Source organism: Crocodylus porosus, unplaced genomic scaffold (assembly GCF_001723895.1).
Source record: "Crocodylus porosus isolate Cpor-Errol unplaced genomic scaffold, CroPor_comp1, whole genome shotgun sequence".
NCBI lineage: Eukaryota > Metazoa > Chordata > Crocodylia > Crocodylidae > Crocodylus > Crocodylus porosus.
In genome coordinates, this window is record NW_017728936.1 from 3271599 (window position 1) to 3295209 (window position 23611).

At 47.1% G+C, this 23611-nt stretch overlaps 1 protein-coding gene across 3 annotated transcripts in view; it reads right to left on the reverse strand.

The window, feature by feature from the left end:
* Positions 1–2560: 2560 nt before the first annotated feature.
* Positions 2561–23611, reverse strand: part of ETS1 (ETS proto-oncogene 1, transcription factor) — a 109520-nt gene continuing 88469 nt past the window's right edge. For 2 of the 3 annotated variants that reach the window (XM_019546975.1, XM_019546973.1), the window contains 5 exons: positions 23128–23376; positions 18982–19242; positions 9307–9405; positions 4373–4491; positions 2561–3733 (listed from right to left, as the gene is read on the reverse strand). In XM_019546975.1, coding sequence (XP_019402520.1) covers positions 3518–3733; positions 4373–4491; positions 9307–9405; positions 18982–19242; positions 23128–23376 — 944 coding nt within the window. In that variant the 3' untranslated portion in view covers positions 2561–3517. The remainder of the gene's footprint in view (positions 3734–4372; positions 4492–9306; positions 9406–18981; positions 19243–23127; positions 23377–23611) is intronic. The other variant, XM_019546976.1, reaches the window with a different exon arrangement.

A 23611-nucleotide genomic window follows, 5' to 3' on the forward strand; every position in this document is an offset into this window, starting at 1 on the left:
CAAAATGGCAGCAAGAACAACTGGCAAACCAATAACGGGCATTTTCCATTTAGGGTGCTTTGTATCCTTTGATGATCTCTTTGAGACCGTATCACTGCACATTATGGAAACAGATTACCATGAGCAGAAACAGCTTAATACAACAAGTCTTCCAAAAAACAAACCAAGTAGAATGAATGACTCAAGCCTTGTCAAACTGCTGGGGTCAGCACCTGAACCTCAGCCAAGTTCTTCCCATTCATAGTAAAGTACCCCGTTATTGCTGGTGGACTCACTGCGGGGTACCTGGGCACCAAGGCTATGACCAACCCAAGGAAACACACGCTTGGCAGTTGTGTTAGAGGATGCTGATATCCGAGTCGGGATGAGACATGAAATGCTGAGGTGTCTGCCATGTCCAGGGACACCCCTTAGAGGTAGGAGACCAGGAAGAATGATTGAAGCCTACAAATTGCCCAAACCAGACACTGTAAAATGTTAGCCCAACAGCACTTTCTGTTCTTTGTAAACTATAGAGCCTTAAGGACTTAGGAGTATTGCAGTATCAGTTGAGAACTGACTCTTTCCATTTCCAAAGTTAGGCTCCCATCCTGGGACAAATGTGTTTGCTGGGATCACCTCTAGTGGAGCTGGTTCTATGCTACATGCATCTCTATGACTTTAGAGAGAGGAGCCCTAACTCTCCCCCTACCACAAATCTACTCCAAAGCCCCAGTGACCTTTCTGCACTCAACTCCCACCACCTTTAATCACCAACTAACATGTCTTCTGCCTACTCAAAGTGCACAGAGAAGTCTCACACAGCTCTCACTCAAGAGTACAGCCCTACACACCACAGTGAATCAGAGGTGTGTTTTCACTCATCTTCTAACCCGGTATTTTGCTCCCTGCATTTGTATCAAGTTTCTAGCGAGTAGGAGGCAGACCTTGCCCACAGCTGAAAAACATTTCCCTTTGCTTTCTCCAGCCTGATCTCAACTTAATTCCCTGTTTATATCAGTTGCTCATTACCCACATCTGCAATCCTTCCACTGGTAACAGGCAGGAGGCACCAGTTGCCCATCTCCCTGTGCTGAGGGTTAAAAGGCACTGAATGCTGGATGAGAATACACCTTGCAGAAGACAGACTGTCCTTTCCTCTTTTGGTGCCTGTTCCTTTCATTTTCTTTTCATCACCTTTTCTTTCCCCACCTTCATTACTACCAGCTTTCTTTGTACACAAGGTGGGACTGCACCTGCTTCTAGCCCTGTGATCTGACACTAGTACTTCCCTTGCCCAGAGCCACCGTCTGCATTCAACATTCAGGGTTTAAATGCCTTCTTAATCAGCTTGCAACATTTCACCAAGGACGGAACTTCTCACCTGCCACTCTGCTAAGCAAGGCTAATCTTTTTCAGCTGAAGCTTGTTTAGAAAGGTATGGTCTAATTAGTATGCAGAGGTGCTGAGCACCCACAGCTCTTGCAGACTCCAGTGGGAGCTGTGGGGCATAAGGAAGAACTCAGCACCCCTGACTCAGAACATCACCTTTCCACAGGACTCAGCTGGACTCCCATTTGCTAGCCCTGTTTGCCCCACCTCTATATATACCAGTCTTCCCACAAGGCAGAGAAGGGGGAAACAGAAAGCAAGTTAGGTGTTCAGACTAAATGCAGGAGGGTTCTCACTATTTTTATTATGAGCTCAGTTATGCCAGCCTGATACAGGATCTTAACTTATTCTGCTCCATGGTGCTCTGATCTAAAAGCTCTCACTCCTATTATTTCACCATAGTACTTCTACAATTAGTCCAGCTGTGAAAAGTACATTCAGTTTAAATATGTAATACTGTCTTTTAAAAAAATGTCAAGAGGCATTTAAGGTCAAAAGCCCTAGTTTTACATGAGATCTTCAGGGATCCACGTGGGTGGATCTGGTTTCAGCCTGAGTGAGGTCCGAAGGCTTAAAGCTCCGAGCCTGATCCCCTGGTTGCCTACAGCCCAATTTAACTCCACCAGGAAGAATTCCTTTGGAGTTTGAATCGGTCCCTCATTATCCAAAATGCAGTCTCACGCTCTGTGCTGAAGAGTTTGATCCTGAGCTGAGCACACTAGGCAATGAAACAATGGCAATACTTTAACCTTAAGCCGTACATGGTTTGCTTGATCAGGCTTAAGTGGCCAGCATCCCAAAATGCATAGTCGAGAACCCATTTTTAAATAAGATTTCTGTGCTGCGAGTGCCCAGAAGAGGTAAATAATATACAACAGTACTGGCAGAACTGGTTACAACTTAACACTTCCAAAATTTCAAAGTCATTCTTATTTCACTTTTGTGTTTCTCAATTTTGTTGTGATTTTTTTTTCTAACTAATTCTGAATCAAGTTGATATTTATCCTTCAGCATTTAGTATGTTCAAAAAAAAAAAAAAAAAAAAAATTGCAGGCTTATTCAGAAGATGGGCCATTTTGAAATAAGTTATTTCAAAAGTGTAAAGGAGCTCTTCTTTTTTTTTAATTTCCTAATTTGAAACTAATAGATGAAAATTTTGATGAGAATGTTTGGAAAACTACTGGGGGGGTTTGCATAAAATGATGATATCAGCAAAAAGATACTTTTGACCCAAAAACAAGGTCTTAAGATAGTTCAACCAGCTTTTTTAGCAACAAACAATAGAGCAAAGCACATGGGACTCAATGCAGAGGTAAAGCATTTACCCAGCATTACTAGTAGCCAGTTTGGAATTATTTTTCCTTCACATAAGTCATAGCACTACACTCCTCCAGTGGGGTCTACATAAATTGGTTTTTTTTTTTTTCCTTTCCACACTGTGATAAAAATCTCTGCTGGCATAACAGAAACAAACACATACAATATTGCAATATTGAGACCATCTTAGAGCTTAAGACTATTAGAAAAAAATACTGGCACAAAATTTAATAAAATAAAATTTTAACAAATAAAAAAAGAAAGTCTTGATCCCTCCTAACAAAAATCTGTCCTTTTGTGTGAATAAAAAACAACTGACAGAAAGACATTGTAACAAGGACAAGCAGTTCCTGTTTTTCCTATGTCTTCCCCTCCTGAAACAGGAAGATCCCGCAGCCCCTTTGCCTCCCACCCACCAACAAAACCCTGACTCGTCAGTTTGTGGTGTGAGGAACACAGTAACTGAGGGCATCATTTTGTTAATAATTTTTTGAACCGGTGGAGGAGGGATTATTCTGAGGGTTTAAAACAAACAAACAAAGAAGTGAGCTACATTTTTCTGGCTTTCCTTAAGACTCCGAATTTCGTCCTCAAAACTCAACTGAGAACTTTCAGACAAAAGTCCCGTTTCTCGTCTCCAAACCAAACTTTGTCAGTTTCAGGAAAAAGCATGAGTCCTTCAGCCACCCCTCCCCTTCCAAAGGTCAAATTTTGAGTTGCTCTTTAAAATTTAAAAAACAAAAAACAAAAAAAACAGCAAAAAAGGAAAGTCCCACTGAATCTCCAGAACGGCGCAAATGCATCTTCTGCGTAGTCTGGCTTGTCGGGTTCACTCGTCGGCATCAGGTTTGACGTCCAGCATGGCATGGAGCTCCTCGGGCGTGTAGCCCAGCAGACTCTGCAGGTCACAGACGAAGCGGTACACATAGCGCTTGCCCGCTGTCTTATGGATGATGTTCTTGTCATAGTAGTAACGCAGGCCACGGCTCAGCTTCTCATAGTTCATCTTAGGCTTGTTTTTCCTCTTGCCCCACCGCCTGGCAACCTAAGGAAGGGGAGGGCATTAAGATGAGCAAAGCAGGCTCCACGTGGACATTAAAATATGTGTTCTCTGCTGGTAGATATAAGGCTGGAGCCTCTGGAGCCATGAGCACTAATGGTGATTTGTGCGGTAAGTCTAAGGAAGATTTCTCTCTCTTGATCTCCAAAAATGAACTTAGGGAGAAGCTGAGTATCAGGGCTAGCAGTGGGCCAGAAGGCCCAACCCTCTCCTAGACTATAGACTACCCATGTACAAGTGGGGACCTGAACCTGGAACCAGGTGGCTGGAAGTGGGGAAGAGAATAATCCACTAAAGGCAATGGAAAGATGCATCTCATCCTGCATATGCTATGCTTCCATGCCAAGCTCCTTGGGTCTGCAGCTGTTCTTTGGTTATATACACATATCACACATAGCACAGTGGTACCCCAACCCTTGATGAGTGGCCTCTAGGCGCCACTGCAACCCAGTGGATAAACAGACTTTCAAGGACAATTTTCTGGGTTTAAATCATCATTTCTTCTTGCAGCCATGCCACCCCCCGCCCCGTGTGTGTTGTGTTGCACTCCCCCTCCCCTGTTTTCTGCCCTCCCCCCCACCTCCAAGATCTGTAGGATGCACTAGCCATGCTAACAGGTTATACCTCATCTGGATCAGAGAGCTTGAACTCCCAGCCATCACCCGTCCAGCTGATAAAGGACTGACAGGACTTATCGGTGAGCAGCTCCAACAGGAATTGCCACAGCTGGATGGGTCCACTGCCTAGGAACACAAAGGAGCCAAGGTGTTAAAACCACGAGCCCTGAATGAAAGGAAGGCAGGCTGCTTTCCTTACTGGTAGAAAACACAATGAGCTGCTGGATAAAAAAAAACATGCACTGGCTCTTTGTTAGTATAGAGGAGAGACAGTTTCTCCTGCAGCCACCTTCCACTTCCTTTCTAAACCACCCTGAGGACCCCCTCCATGTTTTTTGTCCTCTTACATTATTTTTTCCTTGGGAGAGAAACTATAATTACTCTTTAGCTGGGGAAAACAGGGACCTGATCATAAATCCATGCCTTTGGGTATGACTTTAATAGACATTATTATTGCACGGTTTTCACAGAATAAGAGTAACGGATGATGCTCACCAAAAAACAGCACCCTCTGCTACATCAAGGACCTAAGGAAGAATGCAGGCGATATCGGGATTGGTTTGGCAGTACAAGCGTTAAGTCGGACAGGTACATTCCCTTCCCAGGGCAGTAAGGGAGGCATGTTCCCCACTGGAATGCTTCACCTCAAACTAAGTTACGCAAACAGGATTATGTTTCTGACATGAGCACAGTTAAGGAGACATTCTCCTGGCACAGGTGCATCACCCTCTCTTCCCTGCCAGAAAAGCTCCTGGCCATCCTTTGCGCTCCAGCAGACTCCTGCACTGCCAGGTGCTGCCTCCTGACCTTGACTCCCTGCTCCATGACTGTTTACCGTGATAAAGGGAACGCAGGTATGAAAATGATTTGGCCTCTCTCCAGGGCATGTTGCTGCAGGAACCAACTACAAAAACTTGCAGAAAGCAAAACCTTCATAGATCAACAAGGCAACTCAGTGTAGCCAGCCTGGCTATTTTGCCAGGCACAGGGGGCTGCTGTGAGGGTGCCCAGGTTCGGTGAGGGGGAAAGGAGACATTTTGGAGTCACAGCTGGAAGATCCACACCCCTGTCTTCTCTTTAATTAACCTTTTGGCCTCTGATGGCATGCTTAGTCATAAGCTTAGCAGTGCCCACCTTCTTCAATAAGAACTACCTCCCCTGCTTTTCTGCCATGTGCAAGCCAGCCACATGCCTGCACTTGAGGTTTTGCCCTCTGGCTCTGTGCTACAGCAGCCCTAGCAGATACTACAAACAGCTGCTCTCCACTGTGTTAAGAAAGAATCAGTCAGGATCTTCCTCAGCAGCATTACACACCTGTACACACAGCTCCAGGTCTCTGGTCAATGGATTCTCTGTTCCACACATAGCTAAACTTTCCAAGTCGTGCTTAACAATGCCCATCTCCTGCCAATTGTTGGATGGCTGCTTTGTTTAAAGCCTGAGCTGTATCTAAACTATATGGAGAAATCCTAAATGGTGGGACTTGGCGCACAGGTCCTGGCTCCAGTGGTTGAGCTGGGCTAAAATTGAAACTTAAAATAACAGCTGGATTTCAGTGGGTCCTGAGAACCCAGAGAGTCCACGCTCTTTAGCGGAGTTTCCACTGCACACCGCACCTGCTTCTACCCACTGCCTCTGGCACTTGGCAGCATCCAGCAGGGCGTGAGTAGCCAGAACCAGCACAGAAACGGAGGTCAGCCAAAGAAGAGCTTAAGTCAGCGCTTCGAAAAGCTCCATGTCTGACACTCAGATCTTCCGATCCAAAAGCAGGAGAAGGCTGTTTGTTTTCCAGCAAGCCCCTGGCCATATTGAAAGTGAAATTCTACCTGACCGTGGTGTCCTGAAACCAGCAAACAATCCAGATTGAATCCTTTTGTATGCTATGCAGCTTGGAGGCAACAGAAGAGGAGAGCCTGCTGTATTCAACAGACTCCTGTCCCGCTATAAGCAAACTCCCCATGGATGTTCTCATACTGCAGCTGTAATAATGAGGCGCAGGGCCTGCATGTGAAGTATCCCTTGCTATGGATAATAGCAATTAACAGCTTTTCCTTGCATCTCCATTGCCTCTAAGTTTCATGCGGATGCTAATTTTAGCTAGCAGCTCTTTGTCAAGTATGCCAAAAATCGTCTCCCAAAATACTTGCATTTGCAGTCCAAGGCCTTCATACTATGCTCAGCCAATCATCGTTGTGCTCTCAGTCCCACCTAATACCGTATGGCACTGCTTTGCCTACTTACTTGATGGAAGTAGGCAAGAGGTATCCAGTTAAGCCAGAACTGGCCTTGCTGACCCATCAGGAATCACACTTTAAGGAAGAGCACCAATTGTTTGATCAGCAGAAATCCCCCAAATGAAACAGGCTGGTTATCAGCAGCAAACAGGTTCCCAAGGCAAAATGAATTTTCCTGGTCCCTGAGAACGAATCTTTCAAGGCTTCCTCTGGGCAGCTCATTCCTCCAGTAATGCACTTGGCCAATGCTGGACAGCTAATTTGAAGACGCAGTGCCTTCTGACTATTTGCATTGCATCTTGCCAAGCCTAAGGGTACCTGAATCCTAGATGCTTCAGTTTAGCCAATAAGTATGTAATGCATTACTCCCAAATTTTGGGGGCTTTGCACACTTTGCAGCTGGGTTTAGCTGCATTGAAGTTGCATGCTGACTGACTCCAAAATATTCTCTCACTCCCTTTTTTTACACTTCTTTTCACTCATGTCCTAACCAAAGGTAAAATGCAGCCTACAAGTCAAAACTGTCTGATTAGCAGCTCTCAAATGTGACCACGCCTGGACTCTTATCCTCAGCTCTGGACAATGCATTTCTAGAAAGATGCTGATGTGTTTTAAGAAGAGCTCCGTAAAAAGCAACAAGAATGATCCCTAGCTTAAAGGGAATGACTTGCAAGAGATAAATGTACTACGTGCAGCTTAGTTAGACAACAAACACGGCTGGGAAAGTACAACCATCTACAACTGGTAGCATGTATCAGTCACAGGAAAGGAGAAAGATTAGCTAGGAAAAGGCTGGCTAATGGAATAATGGGATGACATCAATTAATGACAAGTCAAGTTCTGTCTTAGGATAAAATTCCCGCTAGTGAGATCTGAGAGTCTGCCAAGGGAAATGACATGTGTCCCATTGCTTAAGACATTAAAAGCTACTGTAAACTAGACAAACCACAAGTAAATAGAGGAAAATCTGCCTGCTGAGGAGACAGACGACATGGGGCCTAACATTTTAGAGTCAGCTAGCCCATTTCCGACCTTGCTACAGTTTAGGTTTAGCACAGCTTCATCAGAACTGCTCCTGATTTGCTTTGCTATGAGATCCCAATGGAAACTGGAATCTTCCTGCTCATTTGCCTCTGATCCAAATGCTCCTAAGACTCTGGGGAAAGCCTGGTTCCATGTTTTGCAGATCAAGCCCATTTCTAACATGCACGGAGCTTTGTGAGCTCATTTCATCCACAGCCTCTTGTTTTTGTGTAGTATTTCAATAAAGCAAAGCAGAAAAATTAATGCAGTCGCCCGGGTTCTCTGGTATAATCCTTTCACTTTCTGCTGCTAAGACCGAGCAAAGTGGACTAGTTCCAGGCCTTGGTAAAAGGCAGTTCCCCTTGCGGAGAGGGATTCTCTGGCATCTGTACCAGGTACTTTTGCATCCTGATGAAAGGGGTGCTCACTGAGGATTAAAGTCAGCAAAGCAAGGTCAGGCCAGAGCAAACTGTCTTTCCACCAGTTCTCTAGTATAAACTACAGCCCCAAAGGAGCTGGTCTAATTAGTGCCTGGGTCAGCCTAGTACTGAATTAGTAACTGTGGGATGCCACACAGATTGGGATCTCCCCATCCTGTTGATTTCCCATGATCTCTGCCAGCCTAAGGAGCAATAAAAATGATAAACTGAATGGAGCATGGAGAAAAACATATATTGATTTTGATGGATGTTCCTATTAACAGGATTGGGTTGTCAGTAAATGCGTAGCCAGACAGATGATTCCTTTTGGCAGGTAACCAGGTTGCAGTGGCTTTGCTGCAAGCTTTCAAGGCTTTCCAAGCTTGAGGAGGAAAATGTATCTAACCCTGGGCCAAATAACCAATGCAATTAACACTTTTTACTCTCACTCTTTGCTGCCAGCTGGCATGCAAAGGGGCATGGAAGCCTAGCAGTTTATCACCTTCAGTCTGTTAAGGACTGTGGTAGGTGAAATTGCATGACATCATAGCCCACAGGATGGTTTCCTTGGAGGGGGAAGGAGTGTCACCACTGGCCATACAGGATCCCCGGTGTTTATTCCTAATGGCCTATGGGGGATGAGCAAAGCCAGCTCCGTCATGGTGCACAAGGAGTCTCATAAAAGACTTAACTACTGCGCAGCTCGCAGGCAGACTTCAGCTAGATGAACACGCACCAAGCCACAGGGGAAGGCAACAGAGACACGAGAGGTGGGCTGCTGGCAGGGTCAGACCGCATTTAAAATGTCAGAGGGTCAACAGATGTGTGAGGGTGGCAGGAGCCAACACACAAGGCAAGCCAAAGCCTGCATGAATGAGCACAGCTCTGTCGAGATAGAGTTATCAGACTCCACCTCTCTTGGTATTTTTATAGAGAAATTGCAATTATTAAGACAACGGTGTGGGGTCTGAGCACAGAAGATGTCTGCTCAGGCCAGCTGTGTGGGTATTATCAAGATAGGCTCTGGGATGACAGCCTTGGAGAAAGAGGCTCTTTCTTTCTACCCGTAGGGTAGGTATTAATAATACTAGTGATTTTTCTTCAGCTCTTAAGGGTGTTATGTGCCCAACTCCCACAGACTTTCAGGAGGTATTAGGTGCCTAACTCCCCGAGACATTATTTTTTTTGAAAAACCCACCCAACAGCCCCAGTATTTAGACAGTGTAACGCTGCGTGTGTGCTACTGAGGAGCAAACATTACGTACTTGCCCTGTGTTCCCCTCTGGAGACAGTCAGTGTCCTGGGCACTTCGTGACCTGCTTCATCCTTCATCTTTCCTTTGCAGCCAGGTAGGGTGGGAGTTACTAACAAGACAAGTGGGCCCAGAGCCTTAGCTGGTGTAAATCAACATAGCTCTGCTTCAGCCAGTGGGGCTAAGCTGCATTACACCCATGGAGGAGTGGGCCGCTGCTGTCTTTAAAAGCCAGTTGGCACTGGAGTACTACAAAAATAATTAGGAAACAAGCAATCTCCACCTTGACTGGAAAAATTCTTCCTTTCTTATCTCATGAGCAGACTCCGAAACTGAAGCAGACACTTCCTCCCCACTCTGCTTCTGCCATCCCACAACCCTGACCCGTGGGCCACACCAACAGCTGGTGTAATGGGGTATAGCCACACCCCAGCTCATTGCCTGGCCCTCTTGGAGCAGGATGCGGTGGAAGTCAGAAAGACGCAGACAGCCCTCGGCTAAGTCGCAGTCGTTCCCACTGCCAGACTGAAGGTCTGTCTTGTTTTGTGCCTTGCAAGGGAGAAGCAGACCCTGGAGGGCCATCCTGATAGACAGATGCACCAGCCCTCAGACATGGACACAGGGTGGAGGGCATGGACAAAAGGTGCCTTTCATGATGACGAGTTTCACCAAGCGTCTCTTCTAGGAGTTTGCAGCCTCCCCCCAAGGAGGGTTCACCAAACCCACTCATTTTCAGGAAAAAAAACATGGAAAGGTGGCAATACTCCCCCTCCCCACAGAAACCAAGGGAAGGAATTAGAGGTCCCGGCTGTCCCTTCAGCTCAGCCTGTTGACCTCTGTCCTCGGGAGGGAGGGGAGGCCAAGAATAGAGTCAGTCAGAGGGGGCTCACATGCTAAATGTGACTTACAAAGGATGCCCTGTCTTGCCTCCATAGCAGTGAAGAGGGCCCTTTAGCAGGGTCCATTGGGGAGTGTCACACATTAGGAATTCTCTAACGTCACAGGGAAAATATGCTTCTTAAGCCTGATTATGAAATGCTGCTACAGTGGGAACTCTGTTTGAGCAAAGCCTCTTTGCATGCGTCTATGTCTCTGTGTGTGTGTGTGTGTGTGTGTGTGCACGCGCACATACAAGCTCCTGTGCATGCATTGCACAAGTCCAGGGTCAGATCTCCTTTCGAGCTTCCCCATAGCTCTGCTAGGAGACAGCCTGCTTGGAGACAGGGTCGACAATCTTTCTTCCTTATGCAGGCCTGCAGAACTTTGTTCTGCCCCAAGCACTGCCAAATGCATCTGAATGAAAGGGAGTCACATGGCTATGATTTCTGAATGAGAAGTGCTAACAGAACAAAACATGAGCCTGTAGCATGACAAGATTACTGGCAGAAGGGCCATCATCATGTCCAGTTTCCCTTAAACTCTAAGTAAAATCTCCACCCACTGCAAAGCCTTTGCATCGCTTGGAATTTGCATCACTTGGAATCTACTTAAGCCTTCGGTGACGGATTTACCAGGGGTTTTAAGAGACTTAGCAGGATCTGAGCTGTCTAATCATTTCGTCTCATTCACTCACTTGCAGCCACTCCATCTTAGTCTACAATTCCATCATGTATCGTTAGCTAAGCCATGCCAGGCCTACTCAGTCCTGCTGGGGAAAACCCAGGTGGCTGCACTAAGAGGTAGTAGAGATGAAGCTTCAGTCTTTTAAGTTGTGGCCGCATGGTTGCTCCAGCATGGTCCAAGAGAGAGGGTCCTGCACTCCCAGAGGAGGGGGTTGGCAGGGGGAGTACAGAGTGCGCCTTGCAAATAAACCCCCAGAAACATGATCCCTCAGGTCCTTTGGCAAGAGGCGGTTTGCCAACCTCAGCATATAAACCAAAGACCAATACAGGTAACCGATTTCTGCCCACCAAACTGCTCCCTGTGGAATCAAATAAGTATGGTACTGGTCCCTTCCTGTCCTAAATGGTTGCTACTGAGCTGTTAGGCAGCTTCTTCGTTCCACCGTTGAAGTAGTTACACTTCAGCAGCATTTGAAATAGTTTCCAAGCACTTTGAAACTCTGTAAGTTACTGCTAGAAGCACAGATAATTGTGGTGATGCTGCGTTCTTACTGGGACTTTCAAGCCTGTTTCAGAAAGCGCAACGTTTGAGCCTCTGTTAAGGGTGGAGACTGGAACCGAGTCCACAGGGCCCAACTGGCAAAACTTCTGGCTGGTCTAGACGGGGGCAGTTTGCACCCACTAAACTACACTGATGTAACTGCACAAGTGTACTTCATGCACTCAAGCCACATGCCGGGATAAGTGGTATTGGTTTGACTCCCATCTCACATTTGAAAACTGCATCTGCACAGGCCATTTCCACTAGTGAAACTCCATCACTGCAACTTGTCTGTGTAGACAGACCCTTCATTTACATGTTTAGGCCCAATCTGAAATGCATCAACCTGCCAATTTTCACACCCCCTCCTCCCAACGGCATTTGTTTGAAAGAGGCAAAACAAAAATCGAGAGCGGCACACCTATTCTTTTCACTATGTGGTTTGTGGTTCCAACCATACAAAACAACTGGGCAAAGCAACGCCTCCCGAACAGCCTTCACTTCAGTCACGTACTCGCCTTCCCTGGGCTGCCTATCACATTGTTTTGGAGACAGGAGTCATCAGGAGGGGCTGAGTCCTCTTGGCTAGCGTTGGGTAGGCTTGGGCATGGATACTCTTTTGTCTCTGCTGTACCTCCTTTTCCCAATGCCTCAGGCATTTGCCTTTCTTCCCCAGGTTTCTCCCTCAGGAAGTCTTGTTTTGTTAAGAATGGCCTACTTGAGCGTCATTTTCAAACAGGGTAAAATTCAGATCCAGATCTCAAAGACTGGATATGACTGGAGCCAGGGTTTTGTTTAGGACCTTCTCTAGCTTTGAAAGACCCCATAAGCAACTTTCCTCTCTTCTAGGGAGGAGCGTGCTGGGTGGGAGCATGCCGGGCCGCTTGACATCAGACAGATGGGTGCAGCAGTAGCAGTTCTTAAACCTCTGGCGTTGGTGCGTCTAGCGGGACAGCTCAACACGTAAACGTAGCACAGCCTGATGAACTATTCTGAACTGTGACTAATACAACTTAAAGACAGCTTTAAGTTGCAAAGCCACTCGTTGGCTCAGGATGCACATTTTTGCTTTACAAGTTGAAGCACGGTCATGGTTGAGCAGTGTTGCATGCGGTGGATTTCACCGTTCTTAGCGCACGTCTGGCAGATGGCACAGGGGCCACTGAACCAAGGCCAGCCCCACCTTCTGGGTTCCACCTTGTGATGAGAAACGTGCCTCACAGAGCGCAGCTGAGGAGCTGTTTGCAGAGGAGGCTGCAAAACTCTGGAAGTGGGCAGAGGAAACCAGAGTGTAAAGTCACCCTCGAAGTCATCCCTCAATGACAGGAAAAATCACATTTTGCATCTGAATCAAGGAGGGCAGACAATCCAACCTTTCCATAAGCGCGTGTGCCTGAGAGCACCCACTGAATGTACTATAATAACGCGCTCCCATAAGTGGGAAGCAACGCCTAGGAACACCCATACTTCGGCTTCAGGTAGTGGCAGCCTTTTACACTTCTCCACTTGCAGGAGCAGTCATGAATAGCCTATGTACCTTGATGTTTCCATCCAAGCGACAGCACTGGGCAGAGATGACCAAGCTACTGCACCCCATGTGATCTCCAGTACATCTCCACTACACGAGTACACAGGAGCTGGGACTATTACAGTCAGCAAGTTCCTGGTCATTGGCAATAAGCAACAAGTCTGTCTCCCATCAGAGTGTGCCTGTCGGGCTCAATCAGCATGAATTTCAATCAGCAGCACGGGCAGCAGCATGAAGAGGGAAAGGAGCAGGCAGATCTCTTGAAGAGACCCACTTTCTTCAACAGACTTTTCTTCCTCATAAAGCAGCAGCTGTGAGCTTTCACTTTTAAATGGCACAGATAACCATTGCCCTGAAATAGCAAGTTGCCTGCCATGGGGCTCCTGACATTGCAGCACTCAGTGGATTTTTGTGGGAAAGAGCTTTCAGAGTCATAATCTGGAGAAACCTATAATATATGTGGCCACTGAAGGGGCCAGGGCTGAGATCTGGGTCTCACTTGGTAGTGATGACCCCTTGTTAAATGGAAATGCTCTGCACATGTTGTGGAGGGTCGAGCCTCAGAGGAATTTGATATTCTCTGTAGTGTTTGCTTTCTCCCTTTAACAGCAGCTCAGTAGGGAGATAAGTCCATCCTGCACTATGAACACAGCTAGGTTCACACTTCTGGGCTGTTCAGCCTTAGGCAACAGGCTACTTCCTACATTACCACTAGATTCCTAGTCACAAGAGTATGTTACAGAAGAGGAAGGACTCCCTTGTGGTTAAGGCACTGACCTGGGTCACTGGATAGTCACAGATTCATAGACTGTTTGGGGCTGGAAGGGACCTTGCAGATCATCAGGTCCAGCCCCGCTGCTCTAGGCAGGAAGACATCTCTGGACTTGGCTCCTAGCCCTCCTATTCATCTGCTTTGTGACTCCAGGTGAGTCATTTATTCTTTCTGGGCTTTGGTTCGTCCTCCATAAAACAGGGCAAAACTGTGTCTGGTCTTATCTAAACGAGAAGCCCTGTAGGATGGTAACTCTCATTAGCATGTAGCCGGGCAGTGCATAGGCTTTAAATTCACTGGGGTTGTAGGCACTACTGTAGTACAAAGGGTAACAAGAAGGCAAGCCACAGCCAGCTGATTGGGACTGTACAGAGAAGCTGAGGGTCTTAAGGCTCATGAAACAAACCCATGCAGCATCTCTGCTGCCCACACATGCAGGCTCTTCTGTTTGCTAAACAGAAGTTGGAAAGCATCTTGCAGCGGTGAGGCCATGTGGCTGCAATGGACAAAGCAAAATGTTCAGCACTAAATGGTCCCTCCGGCTATAAAGCCAAAAAGAGAAGTAGGTCAGGCTATCGGCTTCAAGTGCACTGGAAAAAAGCAGGTCACAGAACTCCGAGAAAGTTAAGCTTTCTGTGGTCAAAGCCAGTTCACTCTGCTCTCCACAGACTGGTCCAGGACTGTTCTCCAGTATTTTTCCATCCCATCCAGTGCTCTACTCTTTCATCTGGAAACCTCCCTAAATCTAGCAGTTCTCACCCTTGGGATATGTCTATACTGCAGGCAAAGGCATGACTGCACGTGGTCAGACATATACCCAATAGCTTTAAATTAAGCTGCTCGGGGTATCAATAGCAATGTAGCTGTGGCTGCACAGAGCTCAGTGCACGACGGATGTGCAAGTACTTACCCAGGGTCCGGGGTGGGCTCTACCACCTGGACTGAGCTCCAGGATACCATGTCTACGCTATTATCAGCACCTGAGCTTGCTAACTTAAAGCTAGCTTGGGTATGTCTCCAAGAACTGTAGTCATACCACAGACTTCAGTGTAGGCTGTACACATCTCACCCGCATTTTAAGGGCAGATTCATGCCTAGATCTCTTAGATGGTTTCAAAAAGATTAAACTCGTGTTTTTAATTTGAGACACTTAAGATAGCAAATGACAATGCTTGTTACTGCTGCACAGGCTCAGAAGATTGTGCTCAGTTGCCTTGGTTGTGTTCCTCTTAGCACAGATATTGGTTAGACGCTTAATTTTCACAAACTCTTGTGCAGTTACAGTCTTCCTCCAAAGATAAGAAAATTGCATCAACCTTTCTGAGCAACCATGGCAACTTGTTAAATTAGGTCAAGATGTGGGGGCAGATAATGGAGCTTTGAAAAGCTGCTTGCTAGCTGAGTTAAGAACACATCAAACGCAAGCCAGGCTTCCGCCAAAATGCACCTTCTCACCAAACCATGCGCCTTCCAGGGCTGATACCATCAGAGCTTCTGCTTCTCTTGTGATAAAGCACATTGCCACCTCCCAGTGCCATTGCAAAGAGGCTCTTGATTAAAAAAAAAAAAACCCAAACCTGAACACCATTTTAAATTTCTTAAATGCAAGACATGGATAGATGAAAGAAAAATACCAGGCACTTCCAGAGTGTCTCCATACAGAGGCAGTTAAAGCACTTGGCGAACAGAAGGGTAGTGTGTAAGAGGTTTTCCTGAAGGGTGACCAGAAGCCTGGAGACCCAGACCTGCTGAAGTCACCAACTGAGTCTGTGGCAGAGTGAAGAACACACCCCACGAGTCCTGGCCCCTGGGCCCATGGTCTGCCTGCTGCAACATGCTTCCCTGCCGTGGCTGGGAACAGACCTCTAACATCCTGACTCTGAGTTTCCTTTGCACCACTACATACCACTTCCTTCCTTAAGAACAGAACCCAGGAGTCCTGTCACTCAGTACCCCTGCATACCTTGATCAGCTGCACATAGAAACTAAATCAGTTCTGCAGAAATGCAAAACAGCTCACTACTCACCAAACGAAACAGCTGCCCTGGTTCCCCTTTCCTACTGTTTAGGGCAATGATTATTCTGCCATTTGAGTTCTGGGCATTACCTCTTTCAAGGAAGTAACCTACAGAACTCCATCTAACGATCACCAGTGTATCTAGCTGCTAGTTCAGGTTACAACATGCATGAGTCCAAAGATATGCTTTGGAGTACTAATGCTGGTGGGTGAAAAAAGGCTGCGAGTCACTATGGGAGTTAGTAGATCTGGTTTTCCATCCTGTGGGGTGGTAGTGGAGTGAAATACCTTGTGGTAGACGGCTTGGAGAGGACGGTTCACTGTGTACCCCAAGTGCCTAAAGAGACTCTCAGACACTCTGCGGTGCATGTTTCTTGCCTTTTGCTGGTTATGAAAGGCAGAGGTCAGGGCCCAGGGCATAGCCACGATCTGCTGCCCGCATGCCCCTGCGACAGACACCAGTTCCACGTGCAGGGGCATGAAAGGAGCAGACTGCGGCTCTGCCCCAGGCACCCCACTGTCACCACCCCCAGATCCCAGCCCTGTCCCGCTTGCCTGTTCTGCTCCTAGACACTGCTCCCCAGCCCCATCCAATTTGTCTGTCTGAGTGCACCCTGCCCACACAGGCCTTGGGCCAGCCTACATGGAGACCCTGGGATCTCTGGGTGGCGACAGTGTGGGGCTGGGGCCCGGGACAGAGCTGCAATCTGCTCCTGGCACACCCCTGCCCACAAAATCGGCCCCTGCCACAGCGACATGCAGGGATCAGGTCGCAGCTTTGCCCCAGGCTCGCTGTCACAGCCCTGGCCCGTCATGCTCTTCCCACTCCAGACCAACTAATTACCCACCCCTAAGATAAGCCTTAAAACTGAGCATCAGGGGGGCTTGCTGTCTCTGAGAGGTAAACCTTCTCTTGACTACAAAATCTGGACAAGCTTCTCCAATGAATTTCACCACCCAGGCCCTCAAGTCCTGTTGTCTGTGTGGGTTCCCTAATAAAGCTTGTATATGAGACGTCACCCTGACATACATTGCTCTAAGCAATCCTAAGTGTCTCCCCCGTGAAGAATATGTCTGGAACAGGAAGAACGGTGAGTAGGTGGAGGTACAGCCCGAAGCAATAAAATGAACCTAAACAAAGTGAGCAAAGTCTGGGCTTGATCATGCGAGGAAAATGTCCTAGTCATTTGTCACAGCTTGCCAAGTAGCTGCATAAGGGAATGGACAACTATTGCACACACTAGGATCCACAGTGAGGGACAGAGTATTGCCTAATGGTTAGCACACGGGTAGCCAACCCACAGCATCCATGACAAGTGGCACGCACAGCCGCTTTGTGTGGCACATGGAAGATCAGGCAGGGAGCAGGGAACTCAGTGGCAGGGGGAAACGATCAGAGAGGCACTCAGGGAGGGAGTAGGGCTTACCTTGTGGCATGCCTGTCACAAAGGCTGACCCCCACTGGGTTAGTGCATCAGATGGGGAGCACTAGGTTCGATAGCTAGCTCTGCCACTTACTCCCTAACACCTCTCTGTGTCTCAGTCTCAGTCTCTCCACCTGTTGAATGGAGATCAACCCTCTTGCACCATATCCTGACCCTAACACACCAGAGGGCTGCTGCTGCCTGGTGCTCCTATAAGTAGGAAGGATTCGCTTGCTTAGGACAAAATAATGCAAAGAATGTTTATAGGAACAACTTACGGTCTACAGAGCACTGATGTATGTAGCTCAGCACCTTCTGCAGCTGAGCTGTTTTATCAGCCACATCCTACCGGGCAGTAGCCAGCTCAGGAACATGACATGATTTGATTTCTTTTATACAGGCCACTTAAAATGCCCCCATTCAGCTGACTAGGTTGAACTCCCTTTACAACTAAAGCTATTGCAACAAACCACTTCCTTTTTACATGTAGCTCCTAAAATTATCTCCCCACCGCACCACCCCCCTCCCCAAACTGTTATCAGTCCCACGATGAGCTATGTGCGTGGGAGGAGATTTCTGGAAGAGTCGCACCTCGGGGGCTGCGCTGAAGCTTTTGATGATCTTTATCTGCTCATGCTATTTCTGCCACATGGCTCCTCCAGGTCACAGCTGCTACCAACTGGGGTATGAGGGATAATTATTTATGGGTGGAGGGGGAACTGGCCAAAGAGTAAGCTTTGGCTCTTTGATCTAGGTTTCAAATGGATTCTGAAGTCCTAGTGATTTCCTTCCTCTCTCTCCTGTTCTTATTCCCCCTTCATCCTCAACCTCAACAGTGCAGAGTTCCAGGAGATTATTGTCTTGCCTCCACTCATGGATATAAGGAAAGACATAAAGGTAGCACGTTTGGAAATGCATCTTGTTCTGAGGCAGAGACTACAAACGAGTGACCAGCCTGCTGCACCACATTGCTGAATTACTGAGTTTGTCCTGAATGACCCCAGAAACTCCTGTCTTGAACAGTAACGGGCCTGGCTTTTTGCTGCCTTGGACAAAGACATTAGGGCTGGAAGGGACCTTGAAGATCATCAAGTCCAGCCCCCTGCTCCAGGGGCAGGAAGTCGGCTGGGGTCAAAGGATTCTAGCAAGATCCTTGTATTGTCATTTACCACCATGGGCTGTAGAGGACAATAGGTAATAGGATGAATAAGAAGGCATACTGCACCCCATTTTCCACACGTCTTAAAGAGAACAAGGCTCAAAACACCAGTAATGGGAGAAACAGGGATTCCCATCCCCCCAGTCACTGGTATGAACCTGCTCCATCAATAAAGGCCCCAAAGGCTCTGATGGATAGGTGAATACCTAAAAGAGCTGCTAGATAGACAGGCCTGAATCACAATATTTGGAGCTGGATTCTGGATGTCACAGGGCTCTGGGGTGTTTGGACCCACCCAGTCCGGGGACAGAGGTCAGAGGACTACCCACCGGACTACTAGATGTGGTCCTGCAATCTGGACCATCTCAAAGGACAGGGGCTACTGGGCTTGGCCCCTCAGCAAATGGTGGTTCTCAGCTGTACATCTACAGGGAGAGATGTGTCCACTCTGAAAGCCCTCACTCCCTGGGGCTGCTGTGTGGCCGGAGGGACCCCTTCAGTCACTGGCATGCCCCCTGCCCCGGTCCCTCCCAGTCAGGGTCAAGGATCAGCAACACAAGGGGAAGGTTGACACTGCTGCTGCCCACACTGCATCACTTCTCTGGTCAGAGCCCTTGAGTCTCCAGCACCAGTGAAACCCAAGAGACTTGTCTGAGAGGTTTTGGCCAAGGGGATATGACCCTACCTGTGTAGCCAGCAAGGGCAGCAGCAGGAATGACAGGCTTGTCCTTGTTCATGTCAGCCCGATCTCGAACATAGTCCTTGAAGGTACCCTTGGGCTTATGGTTGGGCAGAGCCGCTGGGTAGTCCTCCGAGTCAAAGCTGTCATAGGAGGGGACACGCTGAAGGCTCTGGAAGGAGGACTGGCTGCTCCAGGACTGTGTCAGGCGGTCACAGCTGTCGTAGCTCTCTATGCTCTCGAAGGAGTCCTGGCCCCCTAGTTTACCTGGGGGGAATGGAGGGAGAAATGAGATTCACCCCACCTGCTGGGAGGCAGTTTACATTCAATACTCAAATTGATGCCACGAGGATAGTGCTCCTAGGGCACGCTGTGTCACAGGACACACAGACAGCACAAAGGGATCTGCTATCCACGTTCAGTGCCAAGCCAGGCTGCATCACGCTCTTCCGCCACACCTTTCCGCTTAAAGCAGCCTTTAATTAATCCTCTACACCTTGAACCTGCAGAGCTGTATTACAGAGTGGGGCAATCTGAGGTGAAGAAGAGGTAAGGGACTCAATTCAACATCACCGGTAGAGAAGCAAGAAGAGAACCCAAGAGTCCAGACTCCCAGTCTCATCTTAACCATCAGAGAAATAGCCAAACTGAATTTCTACTGTCGCCTTAAATGCCACTCCTTCTAAAAGGTGACTGCCCTGATTTTGGGCATCTGAAGGGAAAATACCCCAGTAAAATGGACATTAACAGTTCCCTGTTTTAAGCATAGGGGTTAAGAGTCCCTCCATAACACAAAGGCCCACAGAAAAATCCTAACGGCGCGGTCACTACATAACTCTGAATGCTGTGATCTCAGCCCTGCTCTCATGATTATGTACATACCAACGTAGGCATCCATGATATTTTATGCTGCCCAACAGAGTTTACAGGTAAACACATGGAGCAGATATACATTCACACAGTCCAGATGGGTAACTGGGCCTGCAAATTTAGGCTGGGGCATTATCCCCACCTGCCAAACGCCCTGCTAAGTCTACTTTTTCACTTGCCTTATTGGCATTTTTTGCTACAGAGCTTTATTGTGATATTTTTGTGCAGTAAATCATAACCAAAGCCCCTGGCATCCAGAAGTTATCAAGCAGCAGTAGTTTAGCTAGGTGCACAAGTTAGACAACAACAACTTTTGCTTCGCTGAGCTGCACACATCTGGACTCCATCAACAATTGCAATTGTTTTCTCTGCTGAGATCAATATGTTACAGGGTCAGATCTTCAGCTGGAATACAAAAGGAAGCTTCGCTGGGATCCATGGACCTACGTTGGTTTACTCCAGCAGAGGAGCTGGCGCCCTGTGATTAGAAGTACAGGGAGCTAAAAAAGGGACTGAAAAAAATAGATTTAAATTGCACTCTGAGCTGCCTTCTTCTGCTTATTGCTCAACAGCTTCACTGACAAGCTGAGAGCGTAATAGGATCATTCAAGTTCATTAATTTCCCAAACTGGGCTAAAAACAGCTGCAGGGATTGTGTAAGAGCTCCTGGAGAAATTTCCATTGGCAGAACTGCCCCCTGCTCAGGCCCAGATAGTAAATCTCAAGGGAAACGAACGCAGAATGGAGCTGGCACATGCGGCCAAATATTTGTTGTATTTTAGTTTAAACAGTGCTTGCTGCAAGAAGAGCCTAACTAGTGTTGGCTTGCAGAAGTCAGCCTCTTCAGTAATGGACAGAGCAGGCATTTAGGACTTCAGCTCCCATTCAGCCTAGCGGGGCACTGACTCTGAGCCCTAATGAGCATAATTCACAAGCCAGCATTTACAATCTTATTGCTGATTTACACTTTTTGAAATCTGAGGCTGCAGATCAGGCCTGTCTCTCCTTGAAATCATTTATACATTTGTTGCAGCTAGGAAGGCCTAAATGTAAGGTTGTTTGACACTTTCCATTACAAGACTCTGTTTTCAGTTCTTTACAGTTTCACCAAACTTCCACATTTAGGCTCAAACTCTCATACTTCAGACTGTTTTTTGTTTGTTTGTTTGGGGGGCAGGGGGTTGTGAATATTAACAAAAATAGCACAGCCATTTCCAAGAAAGCAGAAAGGGGAAAACCTGTTGTTTTACCCCTATTAAATGATTTGTACAACTATTTCATTGAGAACATCTAAGGCCTGCCTTGGACCAGGAATTGGACACTTGGCAGGGGATCTGAGATGTTGTGGACGTGCTGTTGCTGTGCCTTGGAAAATCTGCCTAAATTTGGCCAAGTTGTGAGCTGCTGGCAATCAGAGTTTGCATAGGCTCAGTGGAGCACTGATGGAGCCTGACAGCTCAGTCTTCCAAAGATTCTGTCTTTATTGATCATGCAGAATAGAAAAAGAGCGTGCATCATGTATATACAGTCTGCCAGAAAGCAAAGTTACAAAGGGGCCAAATTAAAGTTGCAAAGACAACTTTAATTCTGATGTTTCTTAGTTTTTAACTGTTTGGCTTTGCAGGCTTTTGATGAAATTCCTGTCATGTAGCTGTTTCTATGGCATCTATAATAATAAAGATACAATCATATTGGTAAGGGGGTGGATTCTTATATACACTCCAGCCCATTGACCCATTTTGGCAGGATTAAGAGACATTAAACTGGGTATGCATTTTATACCCACACTCAGCCACCTCAGCAGATCCTTTGGCATTGCCAGGGCAGGGTTGGAGACAACCCAGAACCATGGTTGACATTTTAAAGGGCTCATTTAATACAGGTGCCTCTTCCTGACTCTCCTTACTTAGCGCTAATCTGTGGGACTTGCTTCTGTAGGATCCCCTTCCCTTGAGGTTTGGAGGCTGTGTATGACTGAGCTATGATTGCGAAAGTGCAACTGGCTAGTTGCCTTTCAATAATAACTATAAAGTTTCCTTCCTTAAAGAAAAGCTCAAGAGAAGAGAGAGAACCAAATTAGAAAACAGTCAGAAAAACAACCCCGGAAAAAGAGCTTACCTAAAACTGCAGCACAGCTGCCCCTAGCCTCACCACATCTGGCTAATTTGCCTGTTTTATATAAATGTTCAACCAGTAGTAATAGTTAAAGAGAGAGAGAGAAAGAGAGAGAGAACTACCATCCCCCTCCTCAAACAAGCTTTCCCCAGCTTCGAACAAAAAAGAGAAACATAAAAATAACCCCCATAATCTAATGCACATGTGAATTCAGATGGGAGCATGACACAGACTGGCAGAGGAGTCTGAACGTATGGAAAGATCCAACATTGGCATTTTCCCGGCCTCATTCCAGTATAATAATACTAATGATATAGTCAAAATTCAAGATCAAAGTCAATCCATATCAGCACAGCTATCATGACAAGAATCAGGAATCAAATGAGCTGAGTTCACTGCAGTGCAGGATCTTGGGAGAATCAAATTGCTTTCCTTTGCCTTGGTTTCCCCATCCATAAAAGGGAACACTAATACATGCTTTGGTTAATGACTATCAACTCCATGAAATGAGACCTTCTCTGTGGATAACTCTGTAAAACAGAGTAGCTGTCCTGACTTCAGTGAACACACACCAGTTGACAATCTGGGTCTGCCAATTTAATAATATTAACCTAAAAAGGTGTCTGGCCACAGATTCTTCAGAAATATTCAGGTGCCTACGTCCTGATTTCAATGGGAGTTAGACACCTGAGTACCTTTGAGGATCTGGGCCTGGGTATTTGCAGTACAGGAGCTAGGAGCTCTATACCTGGCCCATATTATGTGGACTGAAGGAGATGCTGTCCCAGTCAGTGCCACAGTCACCCTACCTCTACAGTGGGGATAACCACACTCTCCACACTGCTCTCCACGGTGCAGTGAGCCTTAATTTATTGGGCCACATACTCGGCTTGTGTAAACTGCTGTTACACCAGTCAGTGGAAAAAATGATGCACAGCTGTTTAGAATCTGGGACATTATGCATAAAAGCTTTCAGACCCTTGGACAACATGTGTTGGGTAAACGATTTGTGAGGCACACGTGGGGGGGTTTTGGCCCCAAACAGAACCCCACTAGAAAGAAACCTCCAGGGCGGAAGGGGCAGTGTCACCACTCATTTGTATCCTTAGGCGTGGGTGGAGAGATGCACTGAAAATCCAAGCAGAGTCTGGAGACTCGCAACCTTACCTCGACTGGTGCGCCCCATGCACATGTTATCCGTGGTTACAACTTCCTGCTTGATCGTGAAGTAGTCTGTCTGCAGGGAATCTGTCTGGACAGGGTCACGCAGGATGACGGCTGGGTAGTCACTCTCATACTTGAGGGACAGGAGCTCCTCGGAGCTGATCGGATGGAGGGTCTGGTAGGATTCTGTGATAAAGCTGGGCTCAGAGAACTCTGATGGAGGCACACACTGAGCATGCTCGATGCCATAACCTGCCAGTGGAATGACGGGCTACGTTAACATTGGATCCCAACCAGAAATAGAATAAAGCAAAGCGAAGCAGAGCATGGCTGTCTCCACCTTTTGCTTCTTGCTACGTTCTGAGCTCTTTGGGACAAGGGCTGTCTTTGTTTAAATGATTATATAACTGCATGAAAATCAAGCAGCATCCTTTCTGCTTCAGCCTTCCTCACTGACCAGAGAGAAAATCTGGAATACAAGTTTAGC